General features: G+C 41.7%; 1 protein-coding gene across 1 annotated transcript in view; it reads right to left on the bottom strand.

Moving 5' to 3' along the window:
- The window catches only part of Plekha8 (pleckstrin homology domain containing A8), a 63,407-nt gene that overhangs the window by 13,750 nt on the left and 37,440 nt on the right, over window positions 1-12,217 (bottom strand). Inside the window, exons 10-12 of the mRNA XM_048440379.3 lie at window positions 11,043-11,101; window positions 10,013-10,143; window positions 9,410-9,480 (exon numbers count right to left, since the gene is read on the bottom strand). Coding sequence (XP_048296336.3) covers window positions 9,410-9,480; window positions 10,013-10,143; window positions 11,043-11,101 — 261 coding nt within the window. The remainder of the gene's footprint in view (window positions 1-9,409; window positions 9,481-10,012; window positions 10,144-11,042; window positions 11,102-12,217) is intronic.

Consider the following 12,217-nt stretch of genomic DNA (forward strand, 5'->3'; position numbering starts at 1 on the left):
GGGTTCCCAGGTGTCCAAGGAGATGTCCCTAGCTTGTTCCTTGGGCAGCAGAGGAGAGAGTGCCTGAACTGTCCTTATCCCATAGCCACACTGATGAATATCTTGTATATCACCACAGAACCTTCATCTGGTGATGGATGGAGATAGAGACAGAGACCCACACTGGAGCACTGGACTGAGCTCCCAAGGTCTAAATGAAGAGCAGAAGGAGGGAGAACATGAGCAAGAAGTCAGGACTGCGAGGGGTGCGTCCACCCATGGAGACGGTGGGACTGATCTAATGGGAGCTCACCAAGGCCAGCTGGACTGGGACTGAACGAGCATGTAATCAAATCGGACTCTCTGAATGTGGCTGACAATGAGGGCTGACTGAGAAGCCAAGGACAATGGCACTGGGTTTTGATTCTATTGCATGGACTGGCTTTGTGGGATCCTAGTCTGTTTGGATGCTCACCTTCCTAGACCTGGATGGAGGAGAGAGGACCTTGGACTTCCCACAGGGCAGGGAACCCTGACTTCTCTTAGGATTTGAGAGGGGGGGGGAGCGGGAAGTAGGAGGGAAATGGGAGGAGGTGGAAATTTCTAATAAATAAATTAAAAAAAAAGAATCTAATTCCAAGGCTTTGAACCCCCAGCGTTACAAAGGAGCACACCCAGACTGCCACTTTCCCTTCTTACCCCTCTTCTTTTCTTGCATTAAGAAAACCAGGTATTTTCACCTATATTGGGGCTACTGTATCTGAACTTCAGTTTATTATCATAGTGGGAAAATGCTCATATAGAAAGCAATACGTAGAGAGAAAAGGTAGAGAAAATTATGACTAAATACAGTTAGAATGTAATTAACTTAAAACACAGTTCTTTGAAATGTAGCCTAAGCCTGGGTCAGGCTTATGTACCTTCTCTAATCAATGTCTCTCCCGCAGTGAAATAATCTTTAAGTTCTTTTTTTTAGTATTTATTTATTATGTATACAATATTCTGTCTGCAGGCCAGAAGAGGGCACCAGACCTCATTACAGATGGCTGTGAGCCACCATGTGGTTGCTGGGAATTGAACTCAGGACCTTTGGAAGAGCAGGCAATGCTCTTAACCTCTGAGCCATCTCTCCAGCCCCAATCTTTAAGTTCTTGACCTAATGTTTGCTCCTGAGATAACAAACATTTGTCTTAATACCCTACAGCCTTGAATATACAATATAAAGGCTCACAACCTCCGAAATGTTATGGAAAGCCATGCGCACTGTCTGTACCTACAGCTCCAGCCACTCTGCGGGCTAAGGCAGGAGAGTCCTTCAAGGCAGAACCTTTGAGGTCAGTCTAAGCAACAGAGAGAGACTATCTCGAAACAAAACAAAGCAAAACAAAATGTCTGAACAGGATGGCCTGAAGCTGGTCATAAAGCACGTGCAGAGAGCTGTTAATAAAGCTAGCCACATGCCACATGCTAAAGATAACTGACTACCTATTATTCTGGTCCCAAGGTATCTTAAAGTGAGATTTTAAAACTGGTATATAATAATTTTAATTTAAAAACTTCTAAGAGTGAAGGATGGTACTTTATGCAAGGGATACATTTTCTGAAATATTGGGTAACTTAATATATAGAAAATTCACATGAGGCAGAGGCAGGTGAATCTCTGTGAATTTGAGGTCAGTCTGGTCTACAGAGCAAGTTCCAGGACAGCTAGGGCTGTTACACAGAGAAACACTGTCTTAAAAAGCCAAAAAAAGTAACAGAAAAAAAAGAAAGAAAATTCAAAACCGATTTTCCATCATTTTCACAAGATAGATACATCCTCAGAAAACAATCTGAAGCCCACCATGCACCTGTCTTGCTATGTTCCATCCGTGTCTACACATCGTCTCCAGGAGCACATGGCATTCTTGGGTTATTTGCACAGCGCACCACAGCTATCTACTTTCCTGTGCTACTCAGGGTTACTGCGGGCACTGGACCACTCAGTGAAGGCTTAGGTGATACTGTGACAGGCTGTACAGTCATGCTCGGCTTTGGCCAGGGCAGATGTACAGAAAACAGATCCTAGAACCACAAGCATGAGTTCCTATGTGGGGAAAGCAGTACAGAGCACAGGACACTGCGCTCAGCTGCTAAGTACAGCACGGCCACGTGCCTGCAGCTTAGAAGGGCGATAGCCTACCACAGCTTTAAAATTATGGAATTTTAGACAACTTCTAGTCCAATATTTTGGATAAGGCTTTACTAAAAACTTCAGTGTGTATTAGCATTTCCATTTTGCATAATCGGAATTTGTACAAATATATTTCTATAAAAGAATGCCTCAATATATGTTGTAACATACTTTATACATAAGACTCAGATTATAAATACAACGGAGTCCCCTGGCTATCTAGAGTTTGGAATGGAATGAGATGTCAGCATTAGTGTGGCAGCTCATGTAGAAGGGAAAAATTAAATGCAAATATGGAGAAATTCTTAGATACAGTTGAAAGGAGAGTCCAAGATTAAATTTATTTTTTTCCCCTTAGGTACATAGTATGAGCAGGCCAGGACCTGATTAAAGGCACATATCCTCCATGGAAGTCTGACACTTAGCTGACTCTGGGCCGGCATGTGGGAAGTTTAGATGGTACCCAGGGCTTTGGTGATGACGTCACGGGAAGAGCACTGCTGACTCACACAGTACAGCGAGTACAGCACAGGCAGGCAGTGTCAGACATAGCCCTGAGGAAAACCAGTACGACAGTCATACGTCTAACCCTCTCAGCTCTCTAAGGAGCTACTTGGACCAGTAATTACTGGGGGAAGGTAGTAAGACTCCTTGCTTTCCTGTGACCCTAATCCAGCCAGTGTATTAAATGCCATTATGAAAATCTGCTCTAAGCCAGGCAGTGGTGGTGCACACATTTAATTCTAGCTCTGAACATCTATAGTGAAAGCTGTTTCACTTAACAAAAGTTCAGAGTTGATCTACTACATTCCACACACTGTGGAAAGCAGTGGATTTTCAGATGAGCTAACCTTAGTCAATCCTCTGCCCTTAGAACTTACTGGATCCAGAAGAAGCTGGACTGTTAGCACACCATTATCCTATAAATATGTTTATATGACAAACTGTACTATAGTGCCAAGGGAACAGACACTAACACAGCCTCGGTGCAGCAGCCAGGGTTTTCTGGGATCCTGAAGGCTGGAGAGGGTATACAGAAGGGAAGATGAGGCTACAGATGAGAAGGACTCATGGAACTGGGCCAAGCTGTGCAATCAGGAGCAGTTCATTGGGACAGGGGAGAGGCTGAGATCAAACAGCAAAGATCTTTATTCACTAGGTCATGGATTCTGAGTTACCTAGGACTCAGTGGCAGTTCTGAAAACATGAACATATTCCCTCCCTGGTTGTACAGTATCTAATGGAGAAGAGAAAGAACACAGCAACATGGTGTGTACCCTCACCTGTGAAAACTCACATCCACAAACATGTGGGGCTAAAGAAACTGGTAGATTTAACTAACACACAACATTCCAGAGAAATTCTCCTTTTTATAGAAAATGTCCCTACACAGAGAATTATTTTTATATAGAACTCACCCTCATCTTAATTACAACTGTGGAGGGAACTGACAGGATGAGACTCACTTCCTTACAGTATATAGCAAACAGTGCTGCTCTGGTCTCAAGCCTCAGCTACAAAGCCCCTGGCTGGGTAAACTGCTCTGGTGTCAGTGCTCTGCCAACCTCGGGGGGCTCACATTTCCTGCACTGTGCCATCTAAGTCAACCATTGCAAACCCGCTGGACACCCTTCTCCATGCCCTTCTTCTAAAGGGCAGAAAGTAGAGAAAATCTAAAAACATGGGCAGCAGCCTAAGGACAAGGGAACATGTGCACCACATGCCACCTGTGTTTCCCACAGGGCCCAATCAGAGGGAGTGGCTGCTCCTTATGCCTGCACCCTGACCTTGATGGTGAGTGCTCCACCTGCTATGGTGGAGAAGAGAGAAGATACAACTTGGGATGGCTCCTAACGAAAGCCTAGGAAGACTAAGATGAAATTAAAAATATTTAGACAAACTAAAAATGCATAAAAAAGTCAAAAGTTCTTAGCTGACTACTAGGGCTGCAAGTAACTGTCATGTGAAGTTGTACTGAAATAAGATAAAGTCTAACCTGATTGAGTTTGGTTACACAGAGAAGGCTAAGTAATGAGAAGCATTAATCTTTACTGAAATTCTCATTATCATGAGGCATGCTCTGTGATCTGGCAGGATTTTTTGGCCTCTAGAAGACATAAACGAACCTGGCATGGTGGTATACACTTCTAATCCCAGCACTTAAGAGGTAGAGGCAGGTGGAGCTCTTTGAGTTTGAGGCCAATCTGTTCTACACACTGAGCTCCAGGACAGCCAGGGCTACATAGAGAGACCCTATCTCAAGAAACCAAAATTAAACTAAGAAAGAACTCCATGAAATCTTGTGAAGCTCTAGTGAGGAAAACCACATGAGGAAGCATCAATTCAGTAACCAAGGGCAGATACTGAACAAGCTCCCAGACATGCCCCATGTTAACTTGGGATACTGTCATAAGGCAACCCTGCCAGTTTAAAGTCTGTTGTGAACTCCTGCCCCTTCATGCTTTCAGAATAATTAGTCAGGTTTTGATTCAAAATTAAATATTTGCCCTCCATTCACACTTAGTTCTGCTTGTCTAGGATAGCCTTTAACATTAAATACATGACCTAGCATCCTATAAACTTTTCTTACTGTTTTGGCCCAGATCTTGGTTTACATTTACGAAGCTGTTACGAGGTATGGTGTGTGAATTTGCCTTCCTGCTGAGATACAGGGTAGAGCAAGTAACGTTTAGAACAATGATGCTTGGGATGCCAGAGCTGCTTCTGCACTTCCACTGCCAAGACTGGTTTTCAAAACCTTTTGATTGTGGTATCTACAAATGGCTCCATCATAGGGCAAACCATTGACCCTATCACCTGTGATCTGATCTTCCTGAGATGATCCTGAGTGTCAGGGGACACTAACAACACAAAGCCACTGCTGAATGAGACCACCCCAATTGTTTCACTCCAATCAACTCCAAGCTCAAGAGCAAATGGGGCAAAATAAAGCCTCAGGCTTTCCTCTGGGTGTTGGTATTCGTATAAGAGCTTAGTGTAAGAGCGCCCTCTCAGCATGTGTGAGGTCCTGGTTTGGACCCCTAGTACTACCAGAAAACAAACCAAAGAAAAACCAAACAGTTACTGTTATAGCTATAGTTGGGCACTATTTAGTAGTAGCTAAATTAAAATAAAGTTTTAGAATTTAAAGAAGCAAAATAATTTGCTTACAGGTAGCATATAAACTGTACAGTGTTTAAATGTCTTATGATCTACCTGTAGGCGTCTGTATATATAACAGTGCATGTGAGGGTTAGAGGACAACTGTGGGAGCTCTACCATGTGGGTCCCAGGGATCAAGGCCAGGCCACTGGACGTGATGGCAAGTGCTTTACTTGGGAACCATCTCAGTGGACCCTGTAATACACTCTTTTACCTACTTAGTCACCTTAATTCCAAGTCAGACAAGTTAGCAGCTCCACTTACAGAGGCTATAATTTTAAATAAGACAAGCAAAGCCATTGTCCCAGAAGAAATCTACATCAAGGAGCCTCTAAGGTCTGAACAACTTAATGTAAGTGGTTTTCTTAAGACCATGTTTGCCATTTGCTGTGGGACAATGGTTTGTACCCTGTCAATTGTATTTTAATAAAACACTGATTGGCCAGTAGGCAGGAAGGAAGTATAGGTGGGACAAGCAGGCAGGAAGTAGAGGTGGGGTGACGAGAACAGAATTCTGGGAAGAGGAAGCAAGATATGACTGTTTCACAAAAAAGATACCAAGCCACATGGCTACCTCAGAAAAGAATTATAGGCTAATGTAAGATATAAGAATTAGTTAATAAGAAGCCTGAGCTAATGGGCCAATCAGTTTATAACTAATGTAGATCTCTGTCTGATTCTTTGGGACTTAACGGCTGTAGGACCGGGCAGGACAGAGAAACCTCAGTCAATAGCCAATGGTGAACAAGCCTACCTGGGGTGCCTAAGAACCTTAGCATGCACTGACAGACTAGAGCTCATAGAGTCTGGGTCTGTGACTGGCTTTCCTAAGGCCCTCCGGCTGAATACTGGCTTTTATACTTTAAAGGGGAATTCAAGTGTAAGGAGTATTTATGGAGAAGGAGTTCAGCAGGAGTGGAAGAGGATGAGAGAAGTATGGACAGAAATGACAAAATACTATAGGTATGAAACAACATGAAAGAAATACACATGTAGGTATGAAATGGTCAAAGAAGTAAGAATTAAATCATGTCTGTTGTAGGTTGTTTGCAGCCATGTGTGAGGGGCAAAGTGCTAGGGTACTTTATCTCCTCACACTGAATGGTAGCAGACACTAGGGTTATTACAAAGACACCATTTAAGACCTTTGAAATAAGCCTGAATGTCAGAATGAAATTTCGAATTCACAGTTTCCTTTCTTTTCCAATAACAGGACTGAAGGGAGAGTGGGGAGGCCAGGCTACGATAATCTTCAGTTACATAGCAACATCGGCATTCAAAGTTTCTCTTCATAGAGTCAACATTTTCTGGGGCCAGTCTGCTGCTCAAGTGAATGTACCAGCCAGAGTGATAGGGAATGGTTAGCTTGTGAGAAGAGTGCGTGCCTGGTGTGTGTGAAGTCCTGGGTTTGAGTCCCCAGCCCCAGCACTGCAAGAACCAAGAGTGCTGACACAGGCCTATAAGCCCATCACTTGGGAGCTGGAGGCAGAGGGGACCCAAATTCCAAGAGTAGCCTCAGAAGCACACTGAGTTGGAGGCCACCCTGGGCCACACGAGATCCTACCTACAAACAGACAGACAGACAGACAGACAGACAGACAGAAGTTCTGACTAGAAAAACAAATGCAGAAAAGCAGGGGAGAGCTGAACCTCAAGGTCAAAGCCCTCCTGCTAACGAGCACAGCCATGTGAGCATCAGGATCCTTTCTCCAGGCTGCAGCAAAGAGCCCCATCAGCACTGCCCTGGCTCACGGTGTGATCTGCAAGGCACAGAGCATCTTCTCTGGCCCTTCCTACAGGGAAGTCACCCTTTCAGTAAGAACTTTCCATGCTAAGAAGCTGGTCTGAAGAGGAATTTCTGGTTTGGCATCTGAGATAAACAACCTTTCTCCTTCTGAGTTGGGATAAGCGCCCCATTCTCTTGCGGGTTAGCAGTGTCATGTGTGATGTGATGACTCTGGGGTCTGTAGTGGGTATTTTCATCTCTCACAATGTCAGCGCTCTACTGAGTGAAACGGAACTGATGTAGTTAAGCTGTGCCTATTTTAAAGTACTACAGAAGCGTCAGCATAACTGTCACATGGCACGCCAGCAGTTTCTAGCCAGGACAGACGGGGCAAATTTCAATGGGGCAGGGTCTCTCAGAACTCATGCCAAGAGGGAAGACACCCTCTAGGAAATTGAAAAAAGTACCACAAAGAATATTCAAACTCTCCCCAAAGGCACAGAATTAACTAAATTTTCTGTTTATAACAATGACCACATAATACCTTGTAGAAGGGGCAGCGGGCTGCGTTCCCGCCCAGATCCCAAGTGGGCATACAGACATCCAGTCCCATATAAGCCACTGAAATGCTTTAAAGCCAGAGTTTGCACTGGCGGCACAACCCAGGAAGCTGCGTTTTAAAATGACACGGCTTTTTTTTCTGCTGCTATTGCTGAAACAGGAAATCTCTCTATGGTACGTCCTAGCAAACAGCAAAAAGCTGTGTTAACCTCTATATTTGTGTCTAGAATTCCTTTTAAAGCCCTCTTAGGTTTTACGTGGAGTTAGTTACCACAGCCATTGACAGATCTCTGTTAGTTCAAGGTGTGGTAGCAGACACCTTTAATCCTAGCACTGGGTAGGCAGAGACAGATGGATCTCTGTGAGTTCAAGGACAGCCTGGCCTACAGAGTTATTCCAGGACAAAGGTATACAGACAACTTGTCTCAAAAAGTAAAAGTAAAAATAAAAGAAATAAAGGTTAAAATAAAGCCTCATAAAGATGGAAAATACACAGAGAATCTTGATACTGTATGCTATTATGCTCTCTTTGAATTGTTTGAATGCTGAAGAAGGAGCAACAGCTCCTAAAAGATATTTACTTATAAATGATGCTAAATTAATCCAAGATAGGTATTTTAAAAATACCTTGACTTCAAAATTGAAGTCAAAAGGTATGTTACTTTGGAGAAGAGATTTTGCTTTTGTTTCCATAGGAAATGAGAGGCTGTGGATTCATTCTGAGATTAAAAAAAAATCCAGCTTGATCAAGGAAGACCACCTGAGAAATCTCCAGTAGGAACAGATGGCCAATCAGCGTTTTATTAAAACACATGATTGACAAAATACAGATAATTCTCGCACCAATACCTGACTTTGTGTCTCAACACATAATTAATTATCCAGGCTTTAGAATAACAAGAATTTCACTCCCTCCACATACCCCAAGACTTATGAAGGCCTGGTGTGTTGACACATGCCTATCATTCCAGCACCCAAGAGACCGAGGCATGGGATCATGTGTTGGAGGCCATCCTGGGCTACACAGTGACAATAACACCAGAGCAAGTACACAAACAAAAAGACTCATGCAACATGATTTCCACAGGCCTAGAGTGAAGATTCAGCCATGTTATAATCAGTGCATTGTGAAGCTGCTATGAAGTCTAGTTTGTCAAAACTATTCTAATAGATGCACCAACCCACAACCCATCTACCAGTATTTACATACTAAGAAGCACATGAATGCTATAGTTACCACACTGTGATGGAAATACAGGTCAATCTCCTCTCACAAAGGCCTTTCTTGCCGTCTTGGCTCTATCACTACAAAATGGGCATGTGGAGGAGTACAGGATGACAGCTGGCCCCTAGTCTCACTCCACAAGCAGCTCCTCCGGATTCCCCCTCCCGCCTACTTTCATGCACTCTAAAATAGGCTTCTCTTCAAATACCGATACCTGCAAACTCATTTATAAAAGCTAACCTCATGATAAATTAGGACAATAAACTGACTTTTAATAAGCCAGACCTAGATGACCTAGTCACTGCATAGGTACTTTCTTTCCCTCCCTTTATTCTGTTCTTATGACAGAGGGTTCGAACCCAGGGTCTCATACATGCTAGGTAAATGCTCTACCACTAAATCACATCCTCACAGATCCCATTTAAAGAAAGCATGTAAGAAGAAATGAATAAAAATGAAATAAAAAAAGGAAAGAAAACCAAACCCATGGAAGCAGAGATGTCCCCTATGCTCTGTCCCCACCTCCAGGGTCTCCATCTCAAGTCTAAATGCAGACAATAAAAATATGACGAAACACACTTACTCAGTGCTGTCTGGATATCTTTTTCCCCATTCTTCACTTCTGTCAAAAAGCCCTTTAAAAATTTGAGACCTCTAAAATGGAAGAGAGAAGAATATTATTTTCAAAGTTCAGATGGCAGATGCTAGCATTTATATAAGTGTCATAGGCAAGGCAGGGAGCAGACATGATGGACAGAGGCCCTTCTGACTGGCTTCCTATTAGAAAGCTCTGGACACTCCCCTCACCCCCTCTGATATTCCTAATGCAGTGCTTTCAAATTATAGTGCTATGGTTGTGACTTTAGCATCATCTAGAATTCATTAAAAGTGAAAATTCTAGAACCCCACACCAAATTCAGGGGTTCAGAAACTGGTTCTGAGTTCAGTGTTTCCCCAGACATTGCCATTCAAGCGGAAAAACACTCACTTAAAGAGAAACTCACTGGCTTTTCTAGAATTCTGATCTTACAAATACTTCCACGACTCATAGCTATCTCTATGAAGCTGATCAGACTTTCTAGAAAGTCTAACATTTGGTAGATCCTTTATTTCAAGGCAACAGTGAGCTGGTAACATCTCAGCTGAGCTGGACTGAGCATGTATTTGCTCCACTTGACTGCCTCACCTCTTCAGCCACAAGAGGGCTTCGGTCGCTGAGTTCCTAACCTGAGCTACATCCGCCTCCACCTCATGCAGCACTATCTTCTGGAGGGTAGTAAACTCTTCCTTGTTGGTTATGTACTTCTGATTCACCTTCTGGAAAACAAAAACAAGAAACAGGACAACTGCCTAAGATGAAAACTGTAATATTACCAGTTGTATCAGTGCAATATTCAAATTTAGAAGCAAGAAGAGTCTAAGAAGCCAAAGTGAGACTTTACTATCCTCCTTATGTTTTCAGGGTAAGTGTTTTAAACATTCCAAAAATTCTATGAGGCTTTAACTAACATCAACAGTCACAGGTTTTAAGCAACATTCTTGAGGGACCTTTGTCCATCTCTGAACATTCACTTGTGTGAGTGACTCCATATACCTCACCACCTCTCCAAACATGCTGGAAAGGTATCCACAGATACCTTCCAACTTCTTCAACATAGCATACCTGGTGGTGGGAACCATATTCTAATTTATTTTTGAGACAGGGACTCTCTACATAGCCCTGGCTGTCCTGAAACTCACTCTGTAGACAGGTTACCCTTGAACTCTCAGAGATCCTCCTGCCTTTGCCATGAAAGTACTGGGATGTTAGATGTAATACAAACAACTCTGGATTTTCTGGGAAGGAGGCTCAGACTTCCTGTTGTTGACGGCTCCACAGATATATCAGAAAGCTGGCCTTTTGAGTAGCCCCAGACAAATGATAGCTATTGCCAGTGACATTTGTGGAGAAATGTTCCTTGTTATTGTTTAACTCCAAAGTGCATGCAATCATTGCCGATATGAGTGACTCTTCACTGATCCAGCTCTGACTTTTAAAGAGGTCAGCCTACCAAAGGCTTGCTTCTATCATCACGCATCATGGCTATATCAGTCATTCTGCTCCTGAAATTTCCCAGTGTGAATGATTTTCCCCACTCTGATTTACTCTTGTCAAACACAAAAGGAGTGAAAACCATTCCTTTATAGACTCTACATAGACAAGTCAGTATATTCACCTTGATATTTCCAACAAGATCCATTTTCACAGGCGCAAACACTGTAGGACCAAGTTTGTCTGAAAGACAGTATTGGAAATATTTTTGAAAAAGCTTTTTTTTTAAATGTAGGAAACACACACATGTATTATAATAGAAAATATCTGTACAGTAATAACACATTTAGAAGATCTTTTCTCCAACATTACTCTGACTTCTAAGTAATTTTCTAAACATAAGCTTTGGAACTGGACTTGGTCACCAGCTCTTCTCTCTCATGATGCTGAGATGAGTCCCAGTAACCAGGTCCTATGTGGCACATATGATGAAAATGCCTCTTAAGTTTACAGTACCAATTTGAGATCCTTTAGGTTGGCTTAGTACTTGCTGAACCGAAAGCCTAAAATACACTATTAGATTTTAAAGGTTTGTTCCCGGAGAAGGAAAACTACCTCATTAATGGTTATCTGTAATGACTGCATGTTTCTATCACATTACAGATACGCTATATCTCAAAAGATATATTAATTTTTATTTTACTATTTTAATATATCTTCTATAAACTGAAAATTACATGTGGTTCAAATACACTACTAATTTTAATTTTGCTAGATCTAACTTACTAATTTTAATTATTTAGGTTTACTAAACATAATCTTTAAAGTATAATATAAAAGCAGCGGAGAAAAAATAATGAACTCTAAAAAGTATCTAATTTTTAAAAAGGCTCAAAACCACGTATTTAGAAGCAGCCCCACATATGAAACAAAATAGCATACTGAAGAACAATAGCTTCAGTGGCTCAAAGCCAGGAAATAAGAACAAAAAGGACAAAACAGAAAACACAAAGTATGATGGTAGAAACACAGCAAAACAGGAGTGAATGTAAGTGAATATAAAAATGTAGTTCATTATACAGGTAACTACCAGAAAAACATAAATTTCAATAGCCGCAGAAAAAGCACTTTATAAAATTATCTGATTTTATGACTATAAAAACAACTACCAGTATACAACAATCAATGTGTCTACATATATTAATGGTACATATATAAATATGAAATAAAATTTCAAAGTTTATTCCAAATAAAACACAAAGTTATACAAAGCATTGTTTAGAGAAAATAAACATAATAAAAGGTATATATGTATATATTTATATATTTCACATACTTGTGTATATAAAAATACATGCA

The sequence above is a fragment of the Myodes glareolus genome, chromosome 6, assembly GCF_982192425.1.
Source record: "Myodes glareolus chromosome 6, mMyoGla1.1, whole genome shotgun sequence".
Classification (NCBI taxonomy): domain Eukaryota; kingdom Metazoa; phylum Chordata; class Mammalia; order Rodentia; family Cricetidae; genus Myodes; species Myodes glareolus.